Genomic DNA, 15,763 nt, shown 5'->3' with positions numbered 1-15,763 from the left:
CTTCTACAGAATGCACACTGGTTACCTATACAGCACCAAATTACATACATAGTAACATAGTAGATGGTGGCAGATAAAGACCTGAATGGTCCATCCAGTCTGTCCAACCTGATTCAATTTAAATTTTTTTAAATTTTTTCTTCTTAGCTATTTCTGGGCAAGAATCCAAAGCTCTACTCGGTACTAAGTTTGGGTTCCAACTGCCAAAATCTCCGTCAAAACCCACTCCAGCCCATCTACACCCTCCCAGCCATTGAAGCCCTCTCCAGCCCATCCTCCCCCAAATGGCCATATACAAGTCTGCCTGTACAGGCCTTAGTTCAATATTTAATACTAGTCTTATAGCCCGTTACATTAACGGGTGCTAGAATATATGTGTGTGTGTGTCTGTCTTCATTTCTATCTCTCTCTCTCTCCTTAGCCTGTTTCTGTATTTCTGTCTTTCTTTTTCCTCAGCTGTCCACCACCACCCCTTGCCTGCTCCCCCTGTCCATTCTCCTTTCCTTTTACCTCCCCTGTGTCCACCACCACCCCTTCACTGCTCCCCTTATTTACCAAGCCTGAAACATCTGTATCCTGCTACCTGTCAACTTTTTTCTCTCTCTCTCTCTCTCTCTATATACATGCAGTTCTTGTCCATTTTTCATTTGCAGGCTTGGCTTTTCCCTGTCCATCATTATACCCCCTTCACTTGCAAAATCTTATTTTGCAGAGCCAATAGACAGTCCTACCTTCCAGGGTCACTTCTTTGCTGGCTTTCTTCAGCGCCTGACCAGTTTGAGAGCCAACTAAGCGGCTGCTGCTGGCGGGCTGGCATGTGATCGTGGGCTCACCGTCTCGCGCAGAGGGCAAGGGAGCACGTGCTCGTTGGTTCTCACTGTTGCGCAGGTGCTCGCTGGCAGGCCGGCGCACAGCCGACTGCTTGTTCGTTTGGACGGAACGCTGTGACTGACTGGGGTTGTGTGTGAGGAGGAGCAAGGAGGAGACGGAGAAACTGCATTGCCGCCTGGGACCGGGACTGCCAGTGCCTGTTTTTCTGTCTGGGTTGGAGCCGCGCGATCGGGATTTAATCTTATACCAGGGAGGCGAAAACTCAGGAAACACGTCCGCACAGCCAGCGACCGCCGGGGCCTGGGTGCGGCGGGGAAGGGGGGGGGGGTCTTGCCTGCCATTCCTAAATTTCCAGGGTCTACTTTAAATGTGCCTGCCTAACCTTCAAGATCCTCCACGGTATCCTTCCTCCTTTTATCCCTCTATCCTGGAATTCCTCAAATCCAACCTCCACTAGATCCACTCAAAAATTAAAACTATCCTACCCCTCCTTAAAAGGCATCTCCCTTGTTGGTAAACTTGGCTCTTCCCTCCCTTTCAGAATCACTCAGCTCTGGAACAGTCTCCCTTCCCCTCTCCGCAATTTGAGCCCCCTTCTACCATTCCGTAAGCATCTGAAGACCTGGCTCTTCTCCAGAACGTAACCCCGTCCCGCTCCTGGCACTCTCACACCAACCTCTCTTCTCTCATACTTATATAATTCCACTGGAGTTCCGTTCCTTCCCTAACCATGTAAACCGTGTCGAGCTCCATCTGCGGAGATGATGCGGTATATAAACCCAAGATTTAGATTAGATTAGATTAGATTAGCATGTTCCCTCTGACGCGATCGCGTCAGAGGGAACGTGCTACCACGTGGAGAGCGGCCTGTGAGGTTCGCTACAGCCGGCCGCGAACCTCAGCAGGCCATTTTAAATAGGAATGGCGGCGGTGACTGGAGGGAGGGGAAGAACAGGAGCGGTAGCGGTTGTTGCGGGAGGGGGGGAGTCGGCGACGTGCAGGCCGCTGTGAACAGGAGCGGCAGCGGCGGCAGGACCATGAGTCCTCCTCCCGGCATCCGCTGCCAGAGCCGCTCCTGTCGCCCGATGCAGCTAACTGGCGCATACGCCTCAAGCCGCGGTCAAGGCTGGGGACTCGCGCATGCGCACTCCTTCGGCCACAGACCTACAGCGCACGGAACACGCAAATAGAAGTGCGCATGCGCGGCTAGCTCTTTATTATATTAGATTATTTTCTGATTCTAGATCCTCTGTGTTCATCCCACGCTTCTTTGACTCAGTCACTGTTTTCTTCTCCACCACCTCTCTCGAGAGCACATTCCAGGCATCCACCACCCTCTCCGTAAAGTAGAATTTCCTAACATTGCTCTTGAATCTACCACCCCTCAACCTCAAATTATGTCCTCTGATTTTACCATTTTCCTTTCTCTGGAAAAGATTTTGTTCTACGTTAATACCCTTCAAGTATTTGAACATCTGAATCATATCTCCCCTGTCCCTCCTTTCCTCTAGGGCAGGGGTGTCCAATGTCGGTCCTCGAGGGCCGCAATCCAGTCGGGTTTTCAGGATTTCCCCAATGAATATGCATTGAAAGCAGTGCATGCAAATAGATCTCATGCATATTCATTGGGGAAATCCTGAAAACCCGACTGGATTGCGGCCCTCGAGGACCGACATTGGACACCCCTGCTCTAGGGTATACATATTCAGGGCTTCCAGTCTCTCCTCATGCGTCTTCTGGCGCAAGCCTCCTATCATTTTCGTCGCCCTCCTCTGGACTGCTCAAGTCTTCTTATGTCCTTTGCTAGATACGGTCTCCAAACTGAACTCAATACTCCAAGTGGGGCCTCACCAATGACCAACACCTTCTTCCTTCTACTGGCTACGCCTCTCTTTATACAGCCCAGCATCCTTCTGGCAGCAGCCACCGCCTTGTCACACTGTTTTTTCACCTTTATTCTACTTTGTTTAAAGACACAACATTCAAACTTGCCAGCATTCCTTGATAAACTTCTAATACCATACTCACCACTCGGGACTCTGCAATCTGCAGACCAAAATTTGCTTGTAATCCCTTCGTTAAAAGTAATTAGTACTAGGCGAACAGAAATATTTACAATATACGCCCTGCAGTTATGGAATGCTTTACCCTATTTTCTCAGAGGAGAACAAAATCTGGATAGATTTAAGAACTCCCTGAAGTCTTTTCTATATAAAAATGCTTTTCAAAATTAAACCTTTAATTGAATAATGGGTTGGTTTTTTTTTTTGGTTTTTTTTATGAAGCCTCTATCATAGAAGGCTTCAGACATTCCCCCTAGTAACCAATTTGTTTTTCCCATATTTGTCTTCTTTCCTATAATGATTGTAGTTCTACCCTTGATCCTTCTGTATCTTGTTAGTCAGTAATTGATTTGGTTTGTTTAATTTTTGTAATATTTGACCCTGGTTTTTAAATTGTGCATCACTTAGAAGTATTATAAGCAATAATATCAAATTTTAAATAAACCTGAAAGCTGTGCATATCGGCCTCTCTTTTCCTATTGTATAAAGCTCTTTTTAATTTTTGCATCCTGAAATGCATTACTGTACTTCTCATTAAAGCTCAACTATCAAGCTTTAGTCCAAGCTTCAAATTTTATAGATCACTTTTCATGCATTCTATTTCTTCTAGTGTGTTCACTCTTTTGCCAATCATAGTGTTATCTGCAAAAATATATATTTTTCTGATACTTCAGCAGTATTGCTCAGAAATTATCTCCAAGATGGATCCCTAAGGCACTCTGCTACTCACAATTTTTTTATTTTGAGTGAGTTCCATTGGCCACTATCTGTCGACCAATTTCTGATCCAGTTTACCATCTTAAGTCCCATCCTTGGGCTGCTCAGCTTTGTTTATGAGCTTTCTGTGAGGAATAGTATTGAAGGCTTTGCTGAAATCTGAGTAAATCACATCCAGAACATGCTCCAGTTCTTTTGTCACTTGGGAAAACCTTTTCCAGAGGATGGAACTAGAGGACATGAATTTAGATGGCAGGCGGGGAGGGGGGGGGGCAACAGGAATAATGTCAGGAAGTACTTCATGGAGTGGGTGGTAGATGCTGGAATGCCGTCCCACAGAGTGGTGGAGATGAAAATGGTAAGAGTTCAATGTGTGGGATAAATAAATAGGAATCCTTTATGGAAGGCATGAAACCAAACAAACTTAGCAGTGATTAGATGATAACACCAGTTATTGAGAAGCAAAGTCTGTGCTGGGCAGAGTTCTATGGTTTGATCATGGCTGGATAAATTTGGGAGGGTTGGAGTAGAGCTTTGATGACAAGACTTCTATGACTCTGCCCTGAAAATAGCATGGACAAATCAAGATCCGGTATGCATATGTGGTATCACATCATACCTTATGCCATGAGTTTATATTGTTGGGCAGACTAGATGGACCATATAGGTCTTTGTCTGCCATCATCTGCTATGTTACAAATCAAAAATATTTGTTTAACATATGCCTTTGGTAAACACATCTTGCCTCGTATTTTGTAACTCATTAGATTGTAGAAAGTTGACTTTCTTTTACTTCAGCAGTCTCCACGACGAAAATGATAGAAGGCTTGCGCCAGAAGACTGGAATGTATACCCTAGAGGAGAGTAGGGACAGGAGGGATATGATTCAGACGTTCAAATACTTGAAGGGTATTAACGTAGAACAAAATCTTTTCCAGAGAAAGGAAAATGGTAAAACCAGAGGACATCATTTGAGGTTAGGGGTGGTAGATTCAAGAGTAATGTTAGGAAATTCTACTTTACGGAGAGGGTGGTGGATGCCTGGTATGCACTCCCGAGAGAGGTGGTGGAGAGGAAAACAGTGACTGTATCAAAGAAGTGTGGGATGAACACAGAGGATCTAGAATCAGAAAATAATATTAAATACTAAACTAAGGCCAGTACTGGGCAGACTTGCACGGTCTGTGTCTGTATATGGCCGTTTGGGGGAGGATGGGCTGGAAAGGTCTTCAATAGCTGGGAGGGTGTAGATGGGCTGGAGTAGGTTTTGATGGAGATTTTGGCATTTGGAACCCAAGCACAGTACCGGGTAGAGCTTTGGATTCTTGCCAAAGATAGCTAAGAAGAAAAATTTAAAAAATATAAATTGAATCAGGTTGGGCAGACTGGATGGACCATTCGAGTCTTTATCTGCTGTCATCTACTATGTTACCTTTCTCATTGCTGTGGTAAGGCTCACTGGTCTGCAGCTTCTGAAAAGGAACCGTGTAAGCCTTTCTCCAATCCTGTGGTACTTCTCCAGCCTTGAAAGATCTATTAAACATTTCATTTAGAGGGCCTACCGAAACCACTGTAAGCTCTATCATTATCCCTGGATATTTCTCATCTGGTCCCAGTTTTGCAAGTTATTAATAATCTTCCATTGCCCCTGGTACAAAACTTAAAATGTGAGCCCACTAGGGACATAAAAATGTACCTGCATATATTATACTAAACTGTTTTGGTCCCACATAAAGGTGGTATATCAAGTCCATAACCTTAAAAAACCTGGTTACTGTGGATGGGCAGACTAGATGGGCCATTTGGTCTTTATCTGCTGTCATGTTTCTATATTTCTATAAGGATTTGATGATTCCTCATCAGCACCGCGAGGTTTTGATGCTGGTCATGAGTAGAGATGAAGAAGCACTGCTAATGAGCTTCCTCAAAAGCTTCTTCTATTTAGCCACTCCCATAATTATTAATTAATAAAAATCAGATCTGAAATGGCCCTCAACTCCATCTGTTAGGAAGTATGCAGCTCTTTCCTGGAACTGTGGCAGCTAGACACTAAAAGGTGTTGAGGAAATAGTGAAAAGAAAGAGATATTGCTTTTAGAAAGGAGGCTTTTGGATAGTAAAGTCAAAGAAAGCTCTGCCCCTAAGTTTGCTGAACAGCAGGGCAAGATTAAGCTAATCTTTCTTTAAGAGCAAGGAGTTATGGGAGAAAAATGGCCCTGAATTAGAAGCTGCCAGGGTAGCAAACAGCCCAGATGGATGGATAAATCAGGATCCATCATTCTGGTAGGGCATTTCTTTCTAAGAGAGTTGTATAGCATCCTGTTAGGAGCTCTAGCCAAACTGAAAAGTGTAACTGAAGAAGGTGTTTAGTTAATTCAAGGAAACTATGCCAGCATACACATAAATGCCTCCTGCTCAGGGAGTCCACTGTCGTAAGCTCTGAAGTCTAACCAAGTGCCAGGGCCAAAGATACTGAGCAAGGACACTGTAAAAGAGGGCTCAGGACTGAGTGGGAGCTTTTTGAAAAAGGACCTAAGGGAAAATTGCAGGGGTCTATGGCACGAACAAAACCGGCAAACAGGACTAATAAAGTACAATGGATTCCAGACGGACAATCAAAAACAGGGAAACAAGCTGAAGACGAAACAGACACACCACAGGAAGAGGATGACCGAGACGAGGCTTGGGGACTGGCAACTCACGAGAGGGTCACCAGGAGCCTCCAACCACAAGGAAAAACAGCACGAAAGGCGAACAACTGGGACTTACTTTGCCTTTACACCGCTGGGCACCGCTGGGCAAGATGGACCTATGGTCTGCCTCAGCGGAGGCAACTCTTATGTTCTTATGTTCTATCATGGGAACCAGGACCATTGAGTGAGGGATAACAGATCATTACTTTGAATTATATATCCCAGTATACCTGTGCCACAATAATTAATAATTAAATGCAAAGAAAATGTTTGAAGACTCTGCCCATCTCTTTTTCCTTACAAGTGAGCAGCCAGGAGACCACCTGAAGAGAATAAAGGTTACTAGGCCAAGCTAGACACATTATTAGACCATTAGAATGCACTTTTATATAGTCTACTTTTAAACACCTCAAATGATCAAGATTCAATCTCCTTACTAAGTAATATGCTATAGCATTCAACAATTTACAGCTAGAAAGCTGAATGTAACATTGTAACTTACTGATCCCTGGAGGTACCTGTTAGCCAGCCTGCACAAGTATTTTGGAGCTTGGGGGCTGTCCCTGCTTACCATCCCTCATCTACTGCTTAACAGGGGTTTGAGCACAGGTTGTAAGGCATCAGTAGGAGTTTCAGCGATGTCTTGCAGGGTGCCAGTTACATTTTTTGCCGCCTCCCTTCTAGTAATGCATCCGTCAGTCCGCAGGGGTGGGGGTGCGGTCAGATACCTTGTCTGTCTGGCAGCCCAAAGATCAGCATTGAAGAGGCATTTTTCAGCATGTGGCAGTGATTCTACTTCTTTCTAGCTACTGTAAAGAGCTGAGGCAGGTTGTAGCACATTGCCAGCACAGGTCACAGCGAGTAAGGCTGTTGCAGCCTATGAGGTGAATCGGGGTGTGGGGTCTAAAAATAAGGTTTTTGAGGGTTCCTCCATGTTTTTTCATATTCCCCCCTCCTAAAAGAATCCTAAATTCGCTGGGTGTTTTTGCGATTTTAGATGTGAAAATCTTGATGGTGGCCATCTTGGATTTTTAATGATCTTTTTTTCAAAAGTACCCTGCACTTCCAAATCTTAATTTGTTGCCTCAAAACTGTTTGGGATGGAGACCTTGGGCTCTTTTACCCCAGATTAATGCCAGGATTGCGCAAATTCTGCGCTTCATGAGCATCCTTGCGCCACATGCTGTGCTGCATGAACCAGAGAGGCAGGAGCAGCCATCGTAATCTTTCCTCTGCATGCTCAGCTGACAAAAGGGCGGCCTTTTTTGTTTTCAGGGCCTGGAAATGGTGACTGCTCTGCGCAAAAGGACGCGGACATCCCACAGCCCAAGATACGCAAAGTTGAGTCATCACAGGGTGATTCCTTACTCCCTAGTGTGGCTTTCTTCTCAGAATTTATTATGGAAAACCTTTCAGGAGAGCCGTGCTCCTCCTGCACAGTCCCTCCATGCGTCGGACGTGCCTCATCAAGGCATAGTCTCCCAAAGCACATCTGCTTCACGGTCTGCCGCTGTTCAGGTCCTGGGAGACCTATTTGCAGGGGACACCAATGATGATTACAATCTTATTGTTCCCTTATTGTCTACAGATGCTATTCCCATGGCAGGGTCCCAGGGTCATACGCTGGCACTTTAGATCCAATTTTGGCTTTAGAACCTGGGAACAATCCCACGGCTCTGCATTTATTTAAGGATCTCAGTTGGATTGTAAATTACCGAAAGAGCAATTTGACGCCAACTCAATCTTTGGAGTACCTGGGAGTCTTGTTCGACATGTCTGCCGGTCTTCTAGAGGCATGCAGACAGAAGCTGTGCTCTCAGATTTCTGGTCTTCTGGCCCAGTCAACTCCGTTAGCATGGGACTATCTTCAAGTCCTGGGGTCCATGGCAGCCACAATAGATGTGGTGCCTTGGGTGAGAGCCCACATGCATTTTCGCAACATGCGTTACTTTCGTGCTGTCTTCACAGATGGATGCGTTATAGAAATGTCTACCCTGGACACTGGAGAGACGGGCCAGCATGGATTGGTGGCTCTGTTCTCGGTCCCTCTCCAAGAACATGCCTCTTTGGATAGCTTCCTGGGTGGTAGTATCGACAGAGGCCAGTCTCCTAAGCTGGAGAGTTCATTGCAACTATTGTCCGATTCAGGGGCATTGGATGCCCTCTGAGAAGAATTGATCGATCAACAGTATTAAACTTCGTGCCATTCAGTTGGCTCTGGTGATATTGCAGAAGTTCAAGTGGTCATTCTTCTCCGACAATGCTTCAGCAGCGGCATATGTCAATCGCCAGGAAGGCACCAAGTGTGTATCTGTCTGGAGGCCCGCATGCTCTCCCACTGGGCAGAGCATCCTCTCCAGGTGCTATCGGCAGCACATCTCATAGGAGTGGACAATGTTCAAGCTGACTTCCTCAGCAGACATATCTTGGATCCAGGTGAGTGGATGCTGTCGACGGCAGTGTTTCAGGCCATTGTTCAATGCTAGGGTAGTCCATGTTTCGACCTCATGGTGACGGTGAAGAACAAGAAAGCAGACAGGTTCTTCAGTTGAAGATTCGAGTCTAGATGCTGTAGTCCAGCCATGGCTTCAGGGCTTAATTTTGTATGTCTTTCCTCCCTGGCTTAATCCTTCAAAGGATTGCAGCTCATCGGGGAAGAGTCATTCTGGTGGCTCCATATTGGCCTCGCAAGCTATGGTACACAGATCTAATGCATCTTCTAACAGGCCACGACCTCTGGTTGCCGTTGCCATACAGACCTCCTTTCGCAGGGTCCAGTTTGCATGGAGGATCCGGATCACTTTGCTCTTGAGTGTGAATCGTTAGAACATAAAGGGTAGTCCCACTTGGTCATTGCCACCCTTAAGTTTAAGAAGTCAACTACAGTCTTTGCCTATGCTAAGGCATGGAAAACTTTCTAGCTCTGGTACTCTCAGCAGAGTATGGAGCCATTTTCAGTATTTGGAGGTCACCAATGAGTTTAGGTTCTCTGACCATCTGTTTGTACTGACTTATTCAATTAAGTGAGGCACTCCAGCTTCCAAGGCCATGATTTCCGGATGGATCCGTCAATCTATATTATTTCTTGGAAACGGTCTCCTGTTTCTGTCAAGGTGCATTCAACCAGGATGGTAACTTCGTCATGGGCCGAAGCTAGGGCAGTCAGTGTTCCCTGAGGAGGTATGTAGGGTGGCAACTTGATCCATTCTGAATACGTTTGCCAAATTTTACAGAGTGGATGTTGTGGCACAGGAGGACTCTGCCTGTGGGTCCTCAGTTTTAAGGGTCAACGCAGTCAGCCTGTCCTAGTTTCTGGGACTGCTTTTGTACATCCTGCTTGTCCAGATTGACACACCTATTTCACTGGAAAAAGAGATTTATGTTCGTACCTTAATAATATCTTTTCCAGTAGATAGGTGTGTCCTTCCTGTGCCTGCCTACTGTCTTATTCTGTTTCTTCTTCTCCAAGTCTGTATCTTGGATGCCAGTCAGCCTTTTGGCCATGAAGAATTCAGTATAATATGTTTTTAGCACCTACAGGGGTATTACCTGAACTATTTTGATTCTTCTGTTGGCAGTTAATAGTTCATTGCTTGTTCATATGTTGTTGTGTTAAAGCAGAACAATTTATTTATTTATTTAGGAAGTTTCCCATTTTTCCTTCACATAATTTTGATGGAGCTCTTGCATGCTTGGGTACTAACTGCAGTGAAATAGGAGGGTCATAGAAAAAAATCTGGTATGGATTCCTTCTGCATATGGCTTGCGGCCATGGGGAGATAACCAACTTGTCCAGAATGACACACCTATCTACTGGAAAAGATATTATCAAGGTAAGAACATAATCTCTTTTTCTTTGGATAAGTATTCAGAAGAAAGAGAAATTTTATTTGTAGGGTTTGAGTTTTGACTTGTTTCTTGGTGAGCAAATCTCATCGACTCCTTTCCACTAGGGGTATGCTTAAATTTAAACTAATATTTCCTTCTATTAGAGGGATTCAAACTTTAGGTAGGTTTTCACATTCTATGGCATTTACTATGGTGAAAATCTGGAATGATCTTCCTTCAGATATTAGAATTCTTTCTTCGTTGACATTCTTTAGAAAAACTCTGAAAACGTATCTGTTTAAGAAATTTGATAACTGAATGATGGCAATAGTTGAATTTCTCCTGCCCAATTACTGTTTCTTATTGTTTCCTTGAGTTAACTTTTGTTAACCAGTTCGAGTCCCTCAGGGGAATGACCTGGTATATAGGACTAAGGATTGGATTGGATTGGATTACATGCCTAGCTGATGGCAAGTGTTAGCACCTATCCTTTCCTCATTCCGTTTTATTATCTTTATAATGTATGAACTAATGTGTGAGAAATTTTTTGGGTGCAGAGGTCTTAACATTTATCACCACCACCAATCTTTGGTTTTAAAAGGCTATACTAATCAAATATTATAAGCTAACAAAATGTGATGCTAATGCAAATCTTCTATACATTTTAAAATAAAATTCCTTCTTAGATTGTAAAATCAGTCATTTATCAGTTGTTAATCTTGCTCTAATCTTTTTGTTTGTTTGTTTATTTTTTTGCAGGGAGGATGGACTGCCCTAATGTGGGCATCGTATAAGGGCTCAACAGATGTTGCCGAGCTGCTTCTTGCAAAAGGAGCAAATCCAAACATCACAGGCCTGGTAAGGCTTTTATTATTATTATTTTTTTTTTTTTTTAATCAACTATGAATAATTACAGTGCAAATATGTCCAAAATAGCTTAGAATCTCCATTAACTATAACTGACCTTGTCCTAGTTGCTCTATTTCCCCCAATTACACTATATTCGATCTAAGTCATGTCATAGATTAGTTCAAATTAAACAGCAATAAAGGGGTAGTTTCTAGTGAAGGAAAAGTTTCAGATGTTATCCCTGGCAACTTTATATTTCCTCTTAGATCACAATGACTGTCTATGCTCTCTGGATCTGAAAGAAGCCTACACTCAAATTCCAATACATCCAGCCTCCAGGCAATTTCTCCATTTTCAGGTGGCTCATCACCATTATCAATATAAAGTACTACTCTTTGGCCTTGCATCTTCTCCCAGAGTTTTCACCAAGTGCCTGGTTGTAGTGGCAGTAGCATTACGGTCTCAGGGCCTTCAAATTTTTCCTTACCTGGACAACTGGCTGATCAAGGACCCTACCTCACAAGGGGTGACAGAAGCAACTTCCATGACAATTCTCTTCCTTCAACAGTTGGGTTTCAAAATCAATTTTCCCAAATCCCAATTTCAACCATCTCAGACTTTACAATTCATAGGAGCTCTGCTCGACACCATTCATCTCGGAGCATTTCTACCACAGCAAAGACAAAACAATTTGATTCAGCTTTGCACTCAGACTTATCTGCCTTCAATCTCAGCCAGACAAATGATGGTTCTACTGGGTCACATGGCCTCCACAGTGCATGTTACTCTGTGTGGGAGACTTCATCTCAGGATACCTCAATGGACTCTCGCATCTCAGTGGTCTTAAGCACCCGACCCACTCTCTCAACACATTGCAGTCACTCCTTCGCTTCGACAGTCGCTGCAGTAGTGGATGAACTCTTCCAATCTGTCCAGAGGATTTTTGTTCCACACCCCTCCTCATCAGATAGTGCTGACCATGGATTAATACTTATGCTTGGGGAGTTCATCTGGCCGGTCTTCGCACGCAAGGTCACTGGTCTACCCAGGAACGCCTTTGTCAATGCTCTCAAAGCTTTTCAGCACATTGTGACCAACACAGTTCTTATCAGCATGGACAATCAGATCACGATGTATTACATAGACAAACAAACAGGCATGGGGTCTTTTTGTCTTTGTCGGGAGGCCCGGAAAATCTGGACCTGGGCTATTGCTTGCAATATACAGTATACGTGGAAGCAATATACATTCAAGGGGAACAGAATTCTCTTGCAGACACTCAGCAGGTTTCTTCAACCACATGAGTGGACATGCAGTTATGCATCACATCTTCTCTCAATGGAGGACTCCTCAGATAGACTTGTTTGCATCCCCCCACAATCACAAGCTGCCCCAATTTTGCTTCCGGCAGTACTCCTCACCATCTGGAAGTGGATGCTTTTCTGCTGGATTGGACTTGGAAGTTTCTCTATGCCTTTCCTCCAATCCCCCTCATCCTCAAGACGCTTGTCAAGCTCAAGCAGGTATCAACCACATGATTCTTATAGCTCCTCGGAGGCCCAGCCAACCTTGGTTAAACATAGAAACATAGAAATAGACGGCAAATAAGGGCCACGGCCCATCTAGTCTGCCCACCCTAATGTCCCTCCCCTACCTTTGCCCTGTGAATAGATCCCATGTGCCGATCCTATTTGGCCTTAAAATCAAGCACGCTGCTGGCCTCCATCACCTGTAGTGGAAGACTATTCCAGCGATCAACCACTCTTTCAGTGAAAAAGAATTTCCTGGTGTCACCTCGTAGTTTCCCGCCCCTGATTTTCCACGGATGCCCTCTTGTTGTCGTGGGGCCCTTGAAAAAGAAGATATCTTCCTCCGCCTCGATGCGGCCCGTAAGATACTTGAACGTCTCGATCATGTCTCCCCTCTCTCTGCGCTCCTCGAGCGAGTATAGCTGCAATTTGTCAAGCCGTTCTTCGTATGGAAGATCCTTGAGTCCCGAGACCATCCGGGTGGCCATTCTCTGCACCGACTCCAGTCTCAGCACATCCTTGTGATAATGCGGCCTCCAGAATTGCACACAGTATTCCAGGTGGGGCCTCACCATGGATCTATACAATGGCATAATGACTTCCGCCTTACGACTGACAAAACCCCTTCGTATGCAGCCCATGATTTGTCTTGCCTTGGACGAAGCCTGTTCCACTTGATTGGCAGACTTCATGTCTTCACTGACGATTACCCCCAAGTCTCGTTCTGCTACCGTTTTTGCTAGGATCTCGCCATTAAGGGTATAAGACTTGCATGGATTTTGGCTGCCCAGGTGCATAACTTTGCATTTTTTGGCATTGAAGTTGAGTTGCCATGTCCTAGACCATCGCTCCAGTAGGAGTAGGTCGTGCATCATGTTGTCGGGCATTGAATCTTCGTCTGTTGTGCATTTGCCCACTACATTACTTAGTTTGGCGTCATCGGCGAATAATGTTATTTTACCTCGAAGCCCTTCTGCCAAGTCTCTTATAAAGATGTTGAATAGGATTGGGCCCAAGACTGAGCCCTGTGGCACTCCACTGATCACCTCCATAATTTCAGAGGGGGTGCCGTTCACCACCACCCTTTGAAGCCTACCTCCAAGCCAGTTTCCAACCCATTGCGTCAATGTGTCGCCTAATCCTATAGAACTCATCTTGCTCAGCAACCTGCGGTGTGGTACGCTATCGAATGCTTTGCTAAAGTCCAGGTACACGATGTCCAGGGACTCCCCAATAACCAGCTTCCCCGTCACCCAATCAAAGAAGCTGATCAGGTTGGATTGGCATGATCTCCCTTTAGTAAATCCATGTTGTCGGGGATCCCGTAGATTCTCCTCATCCAGGATCTTATCCAATTGGCGTTTGATTAGAGTTTCCATTAGTTTGCTCACTATCGATGTTAGACTCACTGGTCTGTAGTTTGCTGTCTCCATCTTTGAGCCTTTCTTGTGGAGTGGAATGACGTTAGCCGTCCTCCAGTCCAACGGGACGCTGCCTGTACTAAGGGAGAGGTTGAAGAGCGCGGACAGTGGCTCCGCCAAGATATCACTCAGCTCCCTTAGCACCCTGGGATGCAGGTTGTCCAGCCCCATTGCTTTGTTAACCTTGAGCTTTGACAGCTCACCGTAGACACTGCTGGGCGTAAACTCAAAGTTACTAAACGGGTCAACTGAGCCAACCCTTGTCTGTAGCTGAGGGCCGAGCCCCGGCTCGTCTCGGGTGAAGACTGAGCAGAAGTATTCATTTAATAGTTGGGCTTTTTCCGAATCCTTTTCCACATAGTCTCCGTCTGGATTCCTAAGACGTACAATCCCGCTTGAGTTTTTTCTTCTGTCACTGATATACCTGAAGAAGGATTTATCTCCCTTCTGGATGTTCTTTGCTAGAGACTCCTCCATGTGGAATTTAGCCTCCCTGACTGCTGTTTTGACGGCTTTTGATTTGGTCAGGTAGTCTGCTCTAGAGTCCTGCTTCCCCGATTGTTTGTAAGAGATGAATGCTTTTTTCTTCTCCTTGATGAGATCTGAGATCTCTGCAGTAAACCACTGTGGCTTATTGTTCCTTCGCCGTTTACTTACTGATTTAACATAGCGGTTTGTTGCTTCTTGTATGGTTGCTTTCAAAGTCGACCACATATCTTCCACGTTATCGGTTTCTGCTTGGCCTTGTAGCGCCTGGTGAACGAAGTCTCCCATTTCTTTGAAATTTGTGTCCTTGAATTTGAGGACCTTGGTCAGTGTGGTAGATTTAGTGAAACCTTTCCTGAGATTGAACCATACCATGTTGGTTGTCCCTGCAACTTCAACTCAGTATCAATGAACCCATACCTCTTCAAATTTCCCTTCTCTTCTCACACAGAATCACAGATCTCTTCTGCATCCCAATATTTCAGCATTACACATGACAGCTTAGTACCTCTTGGCCTAACATTGGCTGACCATCTTTCTCAGCCTGTCAGATTAATCTTGGAAGCATCCAGAAAACAGTCTATGCAGCAGTGCTACCAGCAAAAATGGACACAGTTTTCCACCTGGTGTGCTCTTCATCATCATGATCCACCTCTGTTTCTTCAGTACTGGAATATCTTCTACATTTATCCAATTCAGGTCTCAAGATCACTTCAATTAGAGTTCATCTCAGTGCTATCAATGCTTTTCACAGACCAGTTGATAGTAAACCTCTCACTGCTCATCATTTTGTGTCCAGATTCATGAAAGGACTTTTCAATGTCAAATCACCTCTCAAAACACCTCCAGTGGTTTGGGAACTTAATGTGGTCCTTGCTGCTTTGATGAAGCTTCCTTTTGAACCAATGTCTATGGCTCATCTCAAGTACCTTACTTGGAAAGTGGTTTTTCTCATCTTCCTAACTTCAGCTCGACGAGTCAGTGAGCTTCAAGCACTGGTGGTAGATCCCCCTTTCACAGTATTCCACCATGACAAAGTGATGCTTCACACCCATCCAAAGTTCCTTCCTAAAGTCGTGACTGAATTCCATCTTAATCAATCTATTGTACTTCCAGTGTTTTCCCCTAAGCCTCATTCTCACCTTGGGGAAATGGCTCTTCATACTTTGGACTGCAAATGAGCATTGGCTTACTATTTGCAGAAAACTCAACCATATAGAACATCTCCTCAACTTTTTGTCTACTTTGATCCTAACAAGTTGGTACATCCTGTATTCAAGAGAACGAGTTCCATATGGTTGGCCTCTTGTATCTCCTTCTGTTATGCTCAGGCTGGGCAATCACTGG

The 15,763-nt window shown here is 44.8% G+C and overlaps 1 protein-coding gene across 4 annotated transcripts in view; it reads left to right on the top strand.

Moving 5' to 3' along the window:
• Positions 1-15,763, top strand: part of KIDINS220 (kinase D interacting substrate 220) — a 306,588-nt gene that overhangs the window by 61,705 nt on the left and 229,120 nt on the right. For all 4 annotated transcript variants that reach the window (XM_033937373.1, XM_033937372.1, XM_033937370.1 and 1 more), the window contains exon 5: positions 10,891-10,989. In XM_033937373.1, the coding sequence (XP_033793264.1) occupies positions 10,891-10,989 (99 nt within the window). The remainder of the gene's footprint in view (positions 1-10,890; positions 10,990-15,763) is intronic.

The sequence above is a fragment of the Geotrypetes seraphini genome, chromosome 3 (assembly GCF_902459505.1).
Source record: "Geotrypetes seraphini chromosome 3, aGeoSer1.1, whole genome shotgun sequence".
NCBI lineage: Eukaryota > Metazoa > Chordata > Amphibia > Gymnophiona > Dermophiidae > Geotrypetes > Geotrypetes seraphini.
This window is presented reverse-complemented; position numbering and strand designations above follow the sequence as displayed.